At 38.7% G+C, this 19,022-nt stretch overlaps 1 protein-coding gene across 8 annotated transcripts in view; it reads right to left on the reverse strand.

Annotated features, from left to right (window-relative positions):
• The window catches only part of PPP4R1 (protein phosphatase 4 regulatory subunit 1), a 65,195-nt gene that overhangs the window by 37,794 nt on the left and 8,379 nt on the right, over window positions 1-19,022 (reverse strand). For 3 of the 8 annotated variants that reach the window (XM_057368919.1, XM_057368920.1, XM_057368918.1), the window contains 2 exons: window positions 12,147-12,231; window positions 5,054-5,160 (listed from right to left, as the gene is read on the reverse strand). In XM_057368919.1, the coding sequence (XP_057224902.1) occupies window positions 5,054-5,160; window positions 12,147-12,231 (192 nt within the window). Of the gene's footprint in view, window positions 1-5,053; window positions 5,161-6,664; window positions 6,708-12,146; window positions 12,283-19,022 lie in introns of those variants that run through there. The other 5 variants (XM_057368922.1, XM_057368916.1, XM_057368917.1 and 2 more) reach the window with 3 other exon arrangements.

Raw genomic sequence — 19,022 nt, forward strand, 5'->3', positions numbered from 1 at the left:
AAAGAGTGCAAAYGAGACCCCATCAAAAGCTATTTCTGTGAGATTTTTTTKAAAGTTTTTTATAAAACCAGTTTTAGAGCTGATATTTGCCATTATTTCTCAAAAAATGGATGTCGTGGCTAGCTAGTTGKTATCTAAGGATATTATGTATTATAGCAATTCACAGTCTCATGATTTCTTTTGAGCCTTCCATCCTACAATCATGTATTTGGACCCAGATATTCTTCCAGKAAAGATTAATTTTTATTCCACATTAATACAGTAATGAGCACAACCAAGACGGCATTTAGGTTCTTAAAATTTTATCGCGGTACCTGAATAATGAAAATTCTTGTTCTGAAATTCTCCTGCTTTTAAACACAGAAATGGCTGTCTCAGCATAGCCCCAGCTTATTAAATGCTATTAAAAAACAACCGAAACCAAACAAGCCTAAAAAAAAGGCCAAAAAACCCCAAAGCAACAAACTTAAACAATTTAAAAAGAACCTGAAACTGTTTCTTTCTCAAGCAATGATCATGTCTGAAAAACATCAGCCCAACTACAAGACTTGTGAAGTTGCAAGGTATTAACTTCAAGAAACACTAGACAGTATTTCTAGTTTACTGCTGTAATTCTGAGTTAGAAATCAACATCTGTAGCCCAGAAAGAGAACATATATTGTGTATCCTAGGTACATTCTTCACTTACAACCTCATTATACCAACAACTGGGGACAAAAAAGAAAAGGAAAGTACCTTGCCTTCAATTACTTGCTTTGACAAAAGAAAAAGAGCTCCAAATGTTAAAAGAACTGGTGCAAGACTGATAAGAATCAACTATAAGAAATGAGAAGACTTGTACTWAGTCATAGTTTAGTTTGACTTCCAAGTTTGTTTTTATTTTATTTATTTAAGCATTTAAACATGAACGTTTGACTCCAGGATGGCTCTAAGCATGCAAGTATCTTGCTCTAACAAGGCAAGTTAAAACACAGATTCTTTCACAATGTTTTCTTATACCAAATTYAGGGGCTTTTATATTTTACAGACAAATTGGAAAAAAAGCCCCCATAAACGGAAAAAAGCATCAGGCAAGACAAAAATTAACAAGCCAGTAACAACCTTAAACATACACACACAAAACACAACAAAACCAAAATCCTAAAACAAAAACAAAACAAAACAAAAACAACAACAAAAAAAAACAAACAAAAAACAAAAATGAAAAAAAAAAAACACTGTGCTGCGGTATGAACAGTCAGACTCATATATTAGGAAGATATAAAGCAATCTAGCTCCCTAATGAATTTTCACATGGTTTAAAACACAAGCATATTCTAATAACCTGTCTTACCGAAACCAGCCAAGTCCAGTACTGCAACTGCTTGAGGCACAAGGCTCACAGTTAAGTTTGCAGAAATTTAATTTGTGAGGCAGCTGCAGAATCCAGTGCTACTAGTTTGGCAGATCTAAGACAACTTCTACAATGCAGGAAAAGCCTGAACTGCTGCTTTTACTGACGCTGAGAAAATATCAACCCTGACTAAAAATGTACCCCACCCTTGTTAAAGGCAACAAATGGATTTGAGCTCAACTCTTGGCTTCCACTACATTTCTGCCTAAATAAACTTCAATTTGACACACTTAGTTGATCACCAATGAAAAGCCTAAGGCTACAAGTTGCTGCAAGAGGCCATTTTCCTTTGGACACATCTGTCCTATTTTCCAAATTGAGTGGAGCTTCAGAAAGTTYCTGATGCTCAAAATTATTCACAGGGCCACACAAAAAGGCAACTGTATATGCAAATTTCAGACACAGAGCTTTGCTAGGAAAGCACTCTACAAACAGTAGCACGCCACTGTTCTCAATTAAAGACACATTTCATTGTAAGTGAATAGTGACTCTTTTCCCTCTTAAAGAATCTTTGGAGAGGTACTCAATACAATTATGTAATGCTTACRACAGACTACTTTTCCTGGCTAAACAAGGACACGCCCTCAGAAAAATAAAAACACACATTTWAAGACAGTAATGACAGAAAAACAGAAATCAGCAGTGTCTTTTTACCCTTGGAAAGCATTATCTTCTGCAGTTCCAGAAGGGAGAAAAACTAACAGACATTAATAGAGGAAACATTTTCTTCCCACTCAAGATTTAGTACAAATTTCTGTCCATACYACTCCAACAATAACAAAAGAATGACCAGATCTTTTCTGATGTTTTGCTGCTAAAGACTTTYTTCCTTCTGATGTTCCAAGCTATATTGAAATCAAGCCCTTAATTCTTTCTAGAGCATCTTTAAGCCAGAATTTTGTCACAGCTCTGTCCACACCATTTTTCCTTTCATCCACTTCCCCGTCATTTTTTAAGCATTCCTTTTCTTTTACATTTGTTTTTTCATTATTCTCTTGCTTTTGCCTTTTATTTCAAACACCCAGCAGTCCCAATGTATTGATTAGCAACAGACACACTGTATCTACAGAGCCCTCCTACGCACTGCAAGGAGCATGCACAACAAGCWYATTGGACTTCAGGAGAGCAGACYTTYGGYATYCTCAGGGATCTGCTTTGTAGAGTATCATGGGATAAAGCCCYGGAGGTGCCCAAGAAAGTCAGTTAATATTCAAGGATCASCTCTTCCAAGTGCAGGAGCAACACATCCCAACAAAGAAGTTGCCAGGCAAAAAAAACAGAAGGCCTGCATAGATGCACAAGATGCTCCTGGACAAACCCAAGCCAAAAAAGGAAGCGTACAGAGGGTGGAAGCAAGGACTGAGAGCCTAGCAAGCATACAGAAAAATTGTCCAAGCTGCCAGGGCTCAGGTTAGAAAAGCTAAAGCCTTCAAAGAATTAAATCTGGTGAGGGATGTCAAGAAAAGGTTCTATAGATACAGTGATACCAGGATGTCAGGTGATACCAGTGATAACAGGAAGACAAACATGAGCCCTCTCTAGAACAAAGTGGGAGACCTGGTTACCCAGAATATGGAGAAGGTCAAGGTACTCAATAACATTTTTGCCTCAGTTTTCRGTGGCAAGTTCTCCACCTGGGTCACAAAGGACAAAGGTGGGGACTGCAAGAATGAAGAACTGTTCACRGAAGATGATCAGATCCAAGATCATGTAAGGAACCTGAACACACACTAATCCACAGGATCTGATGGAAGTGCGTTCACAGGTCCCAAAGGAACTGGCAGATGAAGCAGCCAAGCCACTACCCATTGTATTCGAGAATTGTGGCAGTCCAGGAAAGCTCCCACCATATGGAAAAGGGCAAACAAATGCCTCATTTTTAAAAAGGGGAAAAGAAAAGAAGACACAGGGAACTGCAGGCCAGTCTCACCTCAGTGCCTGGCAAGATCATGGTGCAGATCCTCCTGGAAACTGTGAGCAGGCATATGGAAAATAACGAGGTGATTCGTAAGYGCCAACACAACTTCACTAAGGTCAAACCGTTCTTGGCAAATTTGTTGGCTTTCTCCAGTGGAGTTTAAGGTTTKGTGGATAAGGRAAGAGCAACTGACATTGTCTACCTGGACTTAYGCAAAACCTTTGACACTATCTCATTACGCCCTTGTTTTTAAATCCACTCAGTGGATAAACAACTAGCTGGATGGGTTCCAAAGTGTTGTGGTCAACAGCTTGATATCCRAGGGGAGACAAGTGATAACTGGAGCTCCTCAGGGGTCAATACTGGGACCAGTGCAGTTTAACATCTTTGTCGGAGACATAGACACTGGGATGGAGAGCACCCTCGGCAAGTCTGCTCCCAACACCAAATAGGGTGGTTGACATACTGGAGGGAAGGGACAGTAACCACAGGGACCTCTACATGCCTGAGAAGAGGGCCCACGTGAACCTCAAGAATTTCAACAAGGCCAAGACCAACAAAGCCATCCTGCACCTGGGTCAGGACAACCCTGGTACCAATACAGGGTTAGTGGAGAATGGATTGAGAGCAGTCCTGAGGAGGAATACTTGAAGGTGTTGGTTGATGAGAAGCTTCTGATGACTGTGCACTCACAGCCCAGAAAGCCAAACACATCCTGGGCTGYGTCCAAGCAACATRGCCAGCAGGGCRAGGGAGATGATTCTGCCCCTCTACTCTGCTCTGGTGARAGCCCACCTSAGTGCTGCATCCAGCTCTGGGAGCCTCAGCACAAGAAGGATGCAGACCTGTAGCAGTGAGTCCAGAGGAGAGCTGTGAAACTCATCAGAGAGCTAGAGAACCTCTCCAATGAAAAAAGGGGGCTAGAGCTGGGGATGTTCAAGCAGGAGAAGGCTGTGGGGAGACCTCACTGCAGCCTTCAGGCACCTAAGGAGACCTGAGAGCTGGAGAGGGACKTTTTACATAGGCATGTAGTGACAGGATAAGGCATAAAGGCTTCAGATTGAAAGAAGGTAGMTTTAGATTAGATAAAAAGCAGAAATTCTGCACTATGAGAATGGTGAGGTACTGGAACAGGTTACCTGGAAGTTGTGGATGCCTCATCCCTGCAAGTTCTCAAGATCAGGCTGGATGGGGCTTTRAAGAACCTGGTTTTGTGGAAGGTGTCCCTATACATAGCAGRTCCCTTCCAACCTAAACCATTCTCTGATTCTATGATATTTGCACCTTGCTTACCAATTCTTGCTGTTTCTCACAACTGTTTGCCCAAAAAGGTCTAAAGGAATAACTTCAGCATTTARATTCTCTCAAAACTTCTGGGAGTTTTGCACAGATGGTTTTCAAGTCTATTTTCAAGGCAAGAAACTAATCTTTATCTACAAATCAAAAATCATCATGTAGACACCTGAGCAGCAAAAGTGCATAATAAAAGTTCCTAAAAAATGTACTGCTGGAATGCTGCAGTCCTACATTTAGAAGGGGTATAATTCTGTTGATGAAAATAATAAGGAAGAAAGCCATCCTTGGGGTATGATTTAGAAATATTAAATTTTACACTATTTTATTGCATTTGGAGAAGCCTAGTTTAAATACTGGAGAAAGAACATACTGGTCCTGTGCTGAACACAGGTTCGGCACCTSTGACTTCCCCACATTAACCCAGTAAAATGTTTAATGCTACCTACCTGAATCATCAGCTAATCTGCTGATTCTCTCCAACACAGCAATACAATCTCTCTCATCATCACTGACTTCCTTCAAAGTGTCCAGCAAACTTCGAGCCACCATTTGCCTGGTTCACAAGAAAGATTAAAAATCAGCATTATTTGTGTCCAGAAATACAGCTAAACCAAAAAGTTGTGCAATCATACAAGTTTCTTACACCAGATAGAATTTTATATATATTCACTTTTAAGTCAGTAAATTTAGTTAGCCCTGCTTTGGGAATTCTTACTTCTGATACCTGGCACCATCTCAAAGAACTGTCAGCTTTAAAAGTAACATTAAAAGTATCCCTTTCATTTACAAGGACAAGAGAAACCAGCTACCAAGACCATAACAATAATCATCTGCTAGGTGGGCAAACAGGAGCTGAATGTTAAGAAGTCATAATCAGCCTTCCATCCTCATCTCTGAATTCCTTAACTTGTTCCATACGAAGCAAAATAACACTATTATCACTGAAATGTTTTTAAATAGAATTCTGACTTATTTCACAGAAGTATGAACATTTAAGCGAAAGATTTCCATACCAATGGTAACATTTAAAAGTCAAACTTCACTCAAATGCTATGGATATATACTGTGAACAATGGGTATATACTGTGAAAATAACATGTAGTACCCAACCCACGTGTACCTGAGACATACATTAAGCAAAGTAGAAACATTATTAAATAAATCATAAACAACTCAGTTACTACATCAAATGCACAAGAAAATATTCTATAAATTGATTTGTGAGTGACAAGTCAGATCTGGGATTTTGTCCTCCAAGGTTCTGCTGCCGCTTATGTTACAAAGTCATACCCATCAGGTACCCGGATAGTCCCATAGAGAATGCAGCTGGGAGTGTGTGGCAATCAACCTTTCTCCTCAACAACACCCTGCAACTACTTAACTCTTTTTTCACCCTGTTGGATAACATGGGCTGAACATCAGAGAGCTAGCAGGAATTTTCCTGGACACTGGAATGGGAATGGGCCAAGGAACAGTATCCAAGGCGCTGGTAGATCTGCTAATGCCCTGGAGCAACTCAACAAATGCTGAAGTAGCAAGTGTCAAATGCCAGGTATTTCCAGAACTGAAGGGCAGAAACACTCCTAGGATGCAGCCTAGGTAGAAGCACTGTTGACAAACAGCAGTGCTGTAGACAAGAGCAGAGGCATACCTAAATTTATCATGTTCACCACAAATAGTGATCAACAACTGGTAGGAAAACAGATGGTTACATTCCTAATGCATGAAGAAAACTTGAGAACTTCACAATTCCATGCAGAGAAAGGCAGTAGGTTTCCATGAATTCCCAAAGCTAAGTAGACATTTCCATTTTCTCCAAATGAAAATTAGTAATTTAAGTAACATTGTYGACATGCAGAACTATCTGAAACTATTTTGACATACAGATGTATAAAATCTTCTGAAAAACTGAAAAAAACTATTTGCCTTTAACAAATTTCCCTCGCTCTTTTCAACTCGACAGAAGCACAACATCTCCCAGCAGAGATCCTGATATGCAGTTCAAATTCAGCCTTCAAAATCCTAACAGAGGGGAAAGGACTGCATGACACACTAACCTAGAAGCAGAGTTGACTTGGTCTTTTAAAGAGCTGGACACCTCTGAAAAGAGAAGAGGAACAGATGAAGCAATTTCATAAACCAGCCTATGTGGACAYGTGTCTCCTACATATTAAATGTAGTCTTGGAAAGCGAGAGACAAATCAACTAACCCACTGAATCTCAGCAAGTAAGAAACCATAGTCAACAGCACTACATCCCATCTAATGAACAGCTCAAATCCCATMTGACTCCTAGGGACTATGGAATGGCTCTCTACTATGCTGGCTGTCTTGAGAAGMTTCTCATCTCCTCACAGAGCTTTGTTAGCCGTATCCTGGGCCATAGTGGCTGAATCCCACAGTGCCTTCACTGGTCCCTGCGGGTTGGACATGCAGCTATGCAGAAGGCCAAAARCCTGCTCAAAAGGAGGAGATAAAAGCAGAAATCTAAACCTGAAATAGGTTTGACCTATCTATTAAACCCATTCAACTTGTTCTGTGCACTAAATGTAGAAGATGGCCCCCRTGCATCCAGATGGTATTTCCCTCTTTAGCTTGTAAAGAGATCAACAGATCTACTTTTACATTAAGCAGATTCCAGTAAAAAGCAAAACAACAAAGGGCACCAGGGTAAGCTAAGCCCACTTTAGCAAACCCAGCTGGGTAGGSAGCCAGTAATCACAGGATAAACTCTTAACTCACTCCATTCATCCATTCATCCATTTATCCATCCATCCATCCTGTGCTCTCGGAGATAATGGCCACTCATGTTCTCCAAACATTATAGGCTGTGATCTAGTTCTGCCAYTATCCCAACAATCCTCCAGAATTCTTCTTGTCTCAAAGATATAAACATAGAACAAGCCAAACCTTCTTTGTATTTGCCACACGCTGAGAGCTGGCACATGGGCAACTACTGCAGATGACTTGAGCCCTGCAAGCTSACACTTGGTGCCGTGACTAGCAGCCTCATCTTCCTTCTTGCCAGTCAAGCTACAAAAAGCCTACAACAGAGGATGCAGTGAACTCCCAGTGCAGAGTACCATAACATAAGGCAAGCKGTAACTTGCCCTGCAACTTGCCAGGTGAGTACCAGGTGAGCATTTCTGAATTAACAGAGCTCTGAAGAATGATCTGTCTGGTCTAGACACAGACAAAGCAACAAAAAATAGGTGGGCATGCTTCATGCTGCAGAGGCAAGGACATATCTCCTGCAACAAGGAAAAGGAGGTGCAGCAGTTTTCTTCCAGAAATAATTACAACATGTTTGCATGAACTGCATTCTAATAGGGAATAATAATAACTGCATTCTAATAGGGAATGTACCTACATGACACACATTACTCCACCACCATTAATGATGACAATATAGTGATCTGAACAGCAAATATTGTTACTGTACAGTATTTCTAGTTAATGGAGGCACAATTTGGGACAACTACTTCCAGTACTATGTGCAGAAGTGAATGATATTTTGTAACATTCAAATTTTCGTGAGCCTGTCCAACATTAGGAAAAACTGATAGGATATCTTGYAGGCACACTTAACTGCAATTAGCAGCAGGATAAAATGGGAACAGATGACAAACACTCTGCCTTTATGCCCATGTGTGGGTGAGAGGTATTTTGAAGAGTGTACAYGTACACTTAAAAGGTAAACTTCCTCAAGTTTTATTGCCATAAGTAAGTACTCTATTTGGTATGCACAGATCTGCAAATTTAAGTGCAAAAAAGTTTTGAGGTTTGTTTCATTTTTTACTACATTTTATTCTGTTAACATACAGCAGGATCAGAAACATTGAGACAAAAAGGGTAAAGTTAGAGATTAGGAGAAATAACCTAATTTCTCCTAAAATGATGAGAAATTTCCTTTTCAGAATGAAGCCAGTATAGTTTCACCTGCATGTCTTCAGCATGAGTTTCTCATTTCCTTACTGTCAGTACTCAAATAACCAAAAAAGAAACTACACTTGAGCTAGGCTGCAGAGAAGAAGGCAAGAGAGTGGGAGAAAAACAACTGCAGCTGTGGGCAACCAAATTCTCAATTAACTTGTTGGCTATAATCTGATCATACCTGAATGAAAATAAGGCGAGGTAGTCTCGACATCCCACATACTGCACCAAACACACTAAGAAAGGCTTTTCATATACATTACAGTGGGGATCCTGTAATTACAGCATTCTTCAGTTTTAGTGGGGGTACTTTATGCATGCAAGTCYCAGTTTTGAAATACACAGTTAAGTAAAGTTCTTGTGAAAATGTTAATTATAAGCTGTATGTGAGTACACACATGCTTAATCCCTCTTTGAGATCCAGTATATCCTCACTTACTGCTGTTCTGSAAATATTTTAAATTTTACTATTTCCAAAAAAACTTTCTCAAAGGACATCAGGTATTCTCCCAAGGGAAAAGCAAAGAAATACTTCAGAACACAAAGAAGCCTTGCAAAAGGATAGCTTCAAATTATCTATATTGATATAAGATACAGTCTTAATAGCCAAGACTGATCACACTCATGAACCAGTCTCCTGCCAAGATTTGCTTTGGTCTGAAGAGAAAAGCAACAAAAATTCCTCACAGGCTTATGAAAATGAAGGGTCTGTGTTCAGGAACTCCCTCACTATTCAAATAGATTTATTGGTGCTTACTGTAGACTTCTGAACTTTCTTAATGAGGAATGGATGCAAGTTCATGGCAATAAAAATTCAGGAAACCCACAAGGAATTTCAACATGAAAAAAAGAAAAGAGGCTACATTCCAAACTGCACCAACAACAGGTTTTTAAAACAAATAGCAAATGGAATCATCATCCATATATGTATGTACACATACTGGTGCTACCAGACAAAAGACCCTGTGTTTTAGGGCGATGGTTTGGGCTTTCCGCTCAATATCTACTCTTGCTGTAATGTGATGCTGGATTGTCAAGGCGTATGTGCTAGAGTGCTTCTCAGATCTGGTCTGGAGGCTGGCTCTTCAATAATCAAACCATAGCCAGACTCCCCACTTGCCTTATTTTACAGACACAACAGAGGTCATTTATTGTATTATTTGTCAGGTTCCCCTCCATTCTCATAGACTAAGGCAACATCTGTGGTGCTCATGAGCAGCACCTGAACCAGTAAAAATGTAAACCACAATATACCAAAAGTTGTCACAAAGCAACTCTTTCCACCACTTGGGAAGCTGTTAAAGGATTCCCTACCTCTCCCTCTTTTTTTTTTTTTTTTCAGTTCATCCTATCAAAAATCTTACATATTTAAATGAAGACATTCCTATTTCCAAGCCCCATCCCTTGAAATTGCAGACTGATCCACTTCCATCTCAGAACAAGTGGYTGAGAAATCATGAGTGCTCAAGGAATCCACTTCAAGGAGACTAGACTTTTGCAGTACTTGTTAAAAATCCCTTCATTTTAATCATTCAATACAATCACAGATTGCAAACACAATGTGYAGGTAGATGACTAACCAGATAGAAAAGGATAATAATACCAAATGCAAAGAGAAATAATACCTAAAATTAAATTTAACGACAAAAACCCTGCCATACTAAAATCAAATTCATCCAGTTACAGGAGAAAAAAAAAATCTTACCCTAATTTATCCAGACTCAGTGATTATGTTTCAAGAGTTTGGGATGTGTAATTTGAAGCTRCCAGAGAAATGCAGGTTCCAGGTCACAGAAACAACTAAAACATTAACTCAATCATAATATCTTAAAAACATTATACTACTCATTAGTAACTGAATGTGTTTATGCCATACTAAGAGATATAAGAATAAACAAATGTAATTTATCTTTTTCCTATTAAATGCTCCAGCTCCTCTGCCTAGCAAAAATCCCTCCTATTATTCCTGACTAATGCTGAATCCTCATAAACTGACTGCAGTAGTCACTATCATTTATTGTGATCCAAGCACTACTCACAGTTAYACCACTAATAATTATAATTTGTTATTTCCTATATTTTCTTATGCTACATAACATAATATGCCTACAAAGAGAGGTAGGATTAAAAAAAAACATATTTGTACCAGTAAAAATAATCCAAACAAATAAACACAGGAAAAAAACAAATCAGGAAAAACTAGTTACCCCAACCAACTTCCCCTGCAGGAAAGAACAGGATGCATAAAGCTGGACAGAGTAATTAAAAAGATTCCAAGCTTAAGAATCCCCAAATCCAATGCAATCCATACTGAGAAATCAGATACAGTTTTTTCTTAGGTGGGGAAGTAAAATATTACAACCAGCACTCTTGGTTAAAATTCAAGAGACACAACTTGAGTTTTTGGGTTTGTTCTCATCCCTATTGACTTTTATTACATAGTTGGCACCTAGAGTCCTAAAGGCTCCTCTTCCCTCCCTCCCCATGAAAAGTCAAAACACGCAAAAATTCTCTCGTGGTAGTCAAATTGCCAATTAAATCTTAAATTACAAAATACAATAAACTGTGGACTTCAGGAAAAAACAAAACTTGCAAATGAGGCATTTCAGCATACAGGTTTATGCAGGTTATAACAAGAGAACCCATTCTGCAATTTTCAGGTTTGATTCAATGGTATGTTCATACATGTAGTGTGGAATTTTAAGTACAGCTTACGTGACTAAAGTTAAGAACAGGGCTAAATCCTTTCCAAACCCAGGCCATGAACAACAAAACAGGGGTTATCCTATTGGGTGGTTGATCATGGACTTTTCTCCCACATATTACTGTATTAAGAATTCAATATTAAAGCAAACACACTTCATTAAAAGCTTACTTGAAGCATAAACTACACTACATTCAAATAAAACACCAGAAAATCTCAACATTAACACATTTCTGTGATCCTGTGACTGTTTACAGTTCCAATTAAAATAAACCATGGGTTTAAATTTCACCATCTGAATGCAAGCGGATGGGGTGGGATGTGTTGCTGGCTGAGGCATGCTACAATACCTGTGCTTATAAAGAACTATCTTAGTGGCATTACAGAAATAAAAATAGGAAAATGCAGAACACAGTGTTAACTGAGCAAGTTCACTTTCAATAACCAGAAGCAGCAATAYTCAAACTGTAAACTACAGAGGAGATTCATTCTGAAGTACAATTCATGGGTTTCTCTGGCAATCTACAGTGCTGTTCCATAATGCTCTCATGACATTTCATAAAGTATTTTCTTAAACACACTTTCACWCGGAGCTGTACCAACAGGAATGCTAGCATCTGCAAAAAACCTAAATGATGTGGTCCAATTAATGAAGAAGCTCAAAAAGTCCTTTACTACAGTAGCTTACAAGGTGAAAAAATGTTTTTCAGTTATCATTAATATTTTGATCTCTCTAAGCAGAACAAGAATGAGCAAACAGAAGGAGAGGTGGAAACTGAAGAGTTTTGTAAAAGTTGGGTTTTTTGAAATTATTTGTATTCCAAGCAAATGAACTTCAGTTATAATTGAATCAGATGAATAGTTTGCACAGCATTAGCCAGATAGGACATTTAAAAAGCTTACCTGTTAAATATGTTCTCACTTGCAGCGTACTTGTCCAGTCTTCCCAAAGGCGTCAACATTTCATCTTGTGAGACAAAGTCCAGGGCTGAAGGTATAATAATCACATCAGACTCTGAGCTGTAGTCATCCACACCAACTATCAGAGACATCAGAAATATTCCTTATAGTCACAGTAGTTTAACACTAAAATGATGTCTGTTGTTGGTCTGAAATACATAAGTCTAGGCAAGATCCCATTGACAACATATTTAGTAACTGTATATTGTTCCCACCAGCTTCCCCCCAAACCCCATAAAGTCTTTTCTATACAAGTGGAACTGATGATGCATAAATGGATTTTGAGTAATTTTCTCTAAATTGCCAAGTAAGATGCATCACTAACTTCCTAAGTATTTCTATACCTTACGTTTTTCTCAAGTAAATGACTTATATCTAATTGTAAAGCCATCTTTTTGAAGACACATACTCAAATCATAGCTGCAAGTTAGCTCATACAGTTGATACAACATGATCTAACAGACAAAAAAGACTTTGCTCTAAAATAGAAAAACRTAAATTAAGCATTTAAAAAAATATCAGGCTGTGTTTCTAGATCTGACTACCAAATAAAACAGGCACAATTCACCTACTGCATAATTATTAACCAGCACATCAACAGGGAACTTCACATACACAGACACCTTTAGCAACATAGAACCAAAGAATTGGATCTGTTCTGCAGTGCCGTTCAAGAATTAGGATTTGAATCACCACCATTTTACTTTCCCTATGTCTCAAAACTGCTCTAAAACGCAATCGCAGAGCAAACACACACTTCTGGCTTCAAATGCAATCACTTATTTGAAAGAATTATGCCAGGTCACCTCCATGAATTCTGGAAATATGATACTACAGTACACTACCCCTACTCTTCAGTCTAGCCAAATCTCTCTGAAATGCCTTTTCAAAACTTGCAAATAGAGAAGATCAGAAGACGGATCTACAAGTCCAGCAATAACTTTTTAAAATKAACTCTACAGAAAGAATAAAAAAGATTACTCTCCTCTTAATTTCCATACAATTGTGATGTGCTGTGTCAGTTGCCTACCAGATACTGTACCATTATTTTCAACATTTGGAATAGATGAGTACCTACTACTGCCTGAATATCTTCCYTACTGTATTTCAAATGTCAAAAGACAAACACTGAGCTCTAGGAGAGTAATATTTTTAGACATAAACAAAGTTAATGGCACCCTTTACCAACAAAGTAATTCTCCCATTTTCTATATAGAGAATCCATGGACATCAGCTGGTCCCATCCTTGCACAAGGGACCAGATTTTGCAGTTACTGATAGGATGTGAAATTCTTGCCAGAAATCAAATGAAAAAGTGATGGGGAATGAGCAAATGTGTGAGAAAAATCTGGGAGATGGGAGTAAGGAAGGAAGTTACTAGGAGCCAAAGTAAATGGAAGAGCAATCTGAGGAGAGGAATTGGTGGTGTTAGATATGTCTAAGGTAGAGGCTAGAATAACAAACTGAAAAGGGACGAGGGGAAGGCTGAAAAGAAAGATCAGCTGCAAAAAGCTATTGCAACACAAAGTAAAAGTGTTTAGCGACTCAGGTTTACATAACTGTGTGAACTTGTGTTTGGCTTCGTTTTGTGGGTTTGTTTCGGTTTAATTTTTGTGGTTTAGTTTGGGCTTTTTGCTAGAATCAGTTTTATTTTCACAGGAAGCASGGGGCGAGTAAAAATCCACTCATAACGCAAGCCGTAACTTTATGCCAGGTTAAGTTAACAAGGAACAGGCTACATCCTTTCACAGGTTCATAAGCCTTTAATTCAACCCATCAATCCAACTGAAATCAGGGATTTTCYTGTGTTTATAGTTCTGCTATCTCACACCCAGACTATTTCAGCTGAAGCTATCTTAAACAATCATCTAGTCCAASCACCTGATCACCTCAGGGCTGACCAAAAGTTAAATCACTTCCCTCTCCATATTCCCCTTCTCAGGAAGCTACAGAGAGTGAAGTCATCCCTCAGCCTCCTTCTCTCCAAACCAGACAGTGAAATTAGTTCTATGACAGGGTCCTATTTCTTTATTTCAGTGTCTGTTGATCACGCTGGAAATCTAAAAGCGTACATTGAAGAAACTGTCAAAATACCAACATAATTATTAACAGTACAATTATTCCTATTTAGCAATCAAACTCATGAATACAAAAAAATAAAATGCTGATCATTACATGCACCACCAATTTTATTTGCTCCATTTCTCTCTTCTCAACCTCAGCTTTGTTCTGTGTCCCTCCTTTTACTCTCTACATTTATTTTTCTGTAATTTTTGCCTCATGAAAGCAGTTAAGTCAACCCAACTGCCAAATCCACTCTGTATCAGATGTAAATACCAATGACWAAAATAAGAGCATCTGCTTACAATTTATCTGTTTGATGTCTCCTACTAGCTCAAACAGAAAGTGAGTCGTGTGGATTTGGCTCTGCTGAGTTTACAAATCGTAAAATTAGGCTTAGCACTATGTTGAGCTTGATGTGCCTCTGCTACTGAACAACATTTATTTTTTAAATAATTCCAGCATCTCAGCTCATAGCCATAGAAGACATCATTCAAATGGCAGCATCTAGATTAACACAACTGTAACACAGGGAAGAAAATTGTGGTAAAAATACTAATGTTCATGTAATCAGTACTGAACAGTTTATAGTTCTAGTAAAGTACTGTTACAGTTACTTACATACTCATTTTCACTTTCTCTGTCAAGACACCAATCCAARCCAAAAGAGACAGTCCATTCTAACAAAGAACTCTCATTCTAACAAAGTACCTCAAGTGGATGTTTGTCTTCAACTTGACACAAATACCAATCACCAACATCGAACAACTCCTCACTTACAATGCATAAAGGACATACTTYGTGTTATTCAAGAAACCAAGTCACTTTGCTACTCCCTCCACATTACACCAAAGSAGATATCAAAAAGACAATCAACTGAATATTGTCTCCTCAGCCCTACTCTGCATTCCACCCAACTCTGAGCACTCGACCAAGTACCACAAAACYTTCTGTAAATTTTACAAATGCAAAAAACACCCTTGAACAACACAAGTGTACTGGTTTTGGCTGGGACAGTTAAAATTCTTCATAGTAGCTTATACAGGGGTACTTTGCACATCTCCAACSTGCCTGCTCAGGCAGGCACTCTGAAGAGTAGAAAAGGCCCTAACACTGCGTAAGCCCTGTTTAAATACGTAAAACATCAGTGATTTATCAACAGTAGTTTCAGCACAAATTCCAAAACACTGCCCCATACAAAGTTGTATGGAGTAATTTAACTCTATGCCAATCAAAACCAGTACAGACTAACTTGGCTAATTAAAATGTAGAACATACAGATTTCTTCCAGCCTCAGAATGTAGACTAGGCAACAGAACCACACATTACTTTCCTACTGCAACAAAACTATGGGTCAATTTTCTTCTTTTTTTCCTTTTTTTCAAACTGGTACAAGTAAATATGGACCAAATCCACAGAAAGCATATAAGCTACATGACACCACTGAAAACTAATTGAAGTCCAGATCCTTAACTACTTTCTAATCTGGTCTTACATGCTCACATCAAAATGCAGAAGTAGAACTAATAAAAAGSAGTTTCTGTAAGAACACCCTACCCCAGGAGTTTAAGGTCACTAGTGATATCAGGGGGAGAAACAGCAGTTGCACAACGTCAAAAGCAATCACAGCGCCTCTATTTCTGTCCACTCACGTRCTGAGGCAGAGCAAAATGAATAAATTCATTCATTCACCCAGACGAAATTTGCAAATTTCTCTTCATAACTCTAYGCAATGACTGCCAAACACAAGGAAGCATCACACAAGAAGACAGGCACTGCCTTTTGCTTCCAGGTCTGACTATCATATTTTGTGACTGACTATCACACCTGTTGTATAACACAAGCCAAGTAACTTCTCCTCTTTGTACCTTCATTTTCTAGTCAAAACATTTGTTTGACTGTTTTTCTGCAGAAGTTGTTCAGGCTTGTCTATCTATCTTGCATCTGGTCCATAYTGCACTATTTGAAAGTATGTGGTAGCATTTCCTGCTTTAAGCTCTCCTGTTTCCCTTAAGTTCTCCTCAGTTCTATGRCAATAACTTGACACAGTTATTAACTAACATCAACTATACAGCAATCGTGCTGAGGCAGGCTATGTTTAGAGGTGCTTAGTCAACCACTGCCAAGCTTGGCTGAGCATATAACAACAAAACAGAGGTCCATTTAAAAYTCAGTCCCCTATAAAACCACAGCCTGTAGGCCAGTTTTCAAGGGAGTTTGCTYTTCTGCTATGTGTCTCATCCTCATACTATCTTTCACAAAGATCTTTCTCATACTGTATCTTCCACAGAGAGGTATACCAAATCATGTTTGAAAAACTAACCATTTTTTTTTATTTAACAATGGAGGAACCACTCTCTGCCATACTGTTCAGTAGCAAGGCCTATATATATTCTTTTTGCTCTCTGTATTTGGTATGAGCTCCATGGCAGAAACATATTCCTTGTTTTGATAYAGAAACTCAGTAACATGAAGTGTACTCTAAAAAAATAAGCAATTTTCAATTCTGAAAGCRGAACAACAAACAGCTTTAAGGGTTCAAGATTTACAGTTAATAATACAGCTCTCTCATTTTATCTTCTGCATCCCCAAAGCATTCTCAAGATCTATTATGAAATCTATATGGCAGTTGCTACAGATAGATCTACTAAAATAGACTAATTTTTATTCAATTTTAGTACAAGCTATTTACTACACTCTACATCAATTGTTATCACATGGATATTCAGGATAATAGAACACTTATATGCAGAAAGGACTGAGTTCTGTTCTTCTGCTCATGCAAGGAATTTTTCTGCTTTACTGTAAAGCAAAAATAGTAATCTTACGAGCCCAGACATTTGGTATCATGCTCACAAAATAACAGAAGCAGGTTTTGTTCTAACTTACTGCCCTCCATGCTACAAAAGAATAAATGCACCTTACATTCATGCTTCTGCAGAACACAAGTAGCATTCTCAGCCCTCCAGTACTGTAAATACATTCATTTCTATCTAACTTTCTGTAACAAACATCACTTCGCATCTCTTTCTGCAAAGAGAAATTCACCTCAATATGAGCGCTAATGCTTAAACATCTGCATTTGTTCACAGCTGAGCTCACTGCTCTTAACCCTTTCCTGCTGCACAGTGTCCCAGCTCTGGCTCTGTGATGACAACACCGACCAAAGCATCAGTGACATATTTCAGAATCATCTGCTACGGCAAATTCACAGCACTGCTTCAGTAACATTAACCAACAGCAATATATTGCAATGACATACAAATATTACAAAATGTGCTTGTCATGCTGAATTCTACCACTCTGCCTGCCCAATCACTGGTCACCACAGAACCTACCATTAGAAAGCAGAAGCTATTTTTCCCATGAGACATTTAAAATCTACTATCTCTGTTTTCCTCCTGCTATAACCCAAGACTGAAAATGCAACTGAAATGCCACAACGTATGTGATTTTGCTGAGCAAAAGTTATCACTGCAAGTAATAACCCTGGATTCCAGCCCACATTTAATATTAGCAGAAATAAGAACCACCCTTCTCATTTTGTGTTTCTCCCCTAAATTAGCCCTTCAAACCATGGAGCACTATCAGACCTGAGCCTCTTACGAATGTCAAGTTACCACACCTGTATGCACAGCCTTTGTTGTCTGAACTCAGTTTGGTGGGTTTGGGGCAGAAGGAGTAGAGAGGCAGGATAGGAAGTAGATAAGATGGAAATGCAAAGCAACTCTGATGCAAAGCTGCTTTGCCAACAAGTGAGGCTTACGACATTAGCCCTTACCTAGCACTTTGATAGCAGAGCTTGCTAACAGCTCAAAGCACAGACATGGCAAACCCTTTAAAATAAAGTTTCAGTACAGATTTGGGGAGTAGGGAAGCAGAGCAATTAGCAGATGAGATACACAGGAATCAAAAAATCAGCAGCTGTTTACACACAGAACTGATGCAAGTATGATAGAGCAAATTTCAAAGACCCACTAATCTAAATGTAAGGCAGTGAGAATATTTTCATTTAGCAAAGGCCTTCATAAAAAGATAGTTATCAAGCATGCCAAAGGGATTGCATTTCTCATCAAGCATCAGAGGAAACCAGGGGCAATACCAAATWTTTTAAGCAATGAGAATAGGTGCAGCTACACAAGTTTTTTCTTTCAGGCATATGCAAGCASCATTGAAAATCCTGATTTGCTCAGGAAAAAAACCTGAATAGTTCTAGCTCATATTGCTCACTAGTCACTTATTTGCACAACAGCTGACTGTACCTTCTACTGGTTAACAGTTTGACCTGCAACAAACGCTAGTCCAGAGGAAACTGAAACAAAGAGAAGGACATCCAAGCTACCAGTTAAAACAATGAACAGTTTATATTCTGCCTATTTCCTGCTGGGAGCATGTCACGCCCATCACCAAGATGTTCCCTGTTATTTAGGTCCCTGTCTTCTACCCCTTTCAAACAACTGAATCCACTTAAGAAACATGGAATAAGATTGGAGTGAAGCAAAAGCCAGCTAGTGCAAGCAGGAAGTTCCTCTAAGGTACTTTTTTCTCCTCTGTAATGTCATTACAGTCAAAGAAAGGTAAGTGCTCTTCTCTCTGCAGAGCACTACTTTTTGTGGGATTTTTAACTGACCTCGTGACTGACTGAGAATTTTGTAGCAATGTGAGGAAAATCCTACTTCCATCTTCAAACATGTTCTCCCTGGTTTTACCATGATACAACACAAGCATTCACTATGCTTGGAGCCATGCTCAAATTCT

This window comes from Malurus melanocephalus, unplaced genomic scaffold, assembly GCF_030028575.1.
Source record: "Malurus melanocephalus ecotype Western Australia unplaced genomic scaffold, MMel_1.1 scaffold_99, whole genome shotgun sequence".
Lineage (NCBI taxonomy): Eukaryota > Metazoa > Chordata > Aves > Passeriformes > Maluridae > Malurus > Malurus melanocephalus.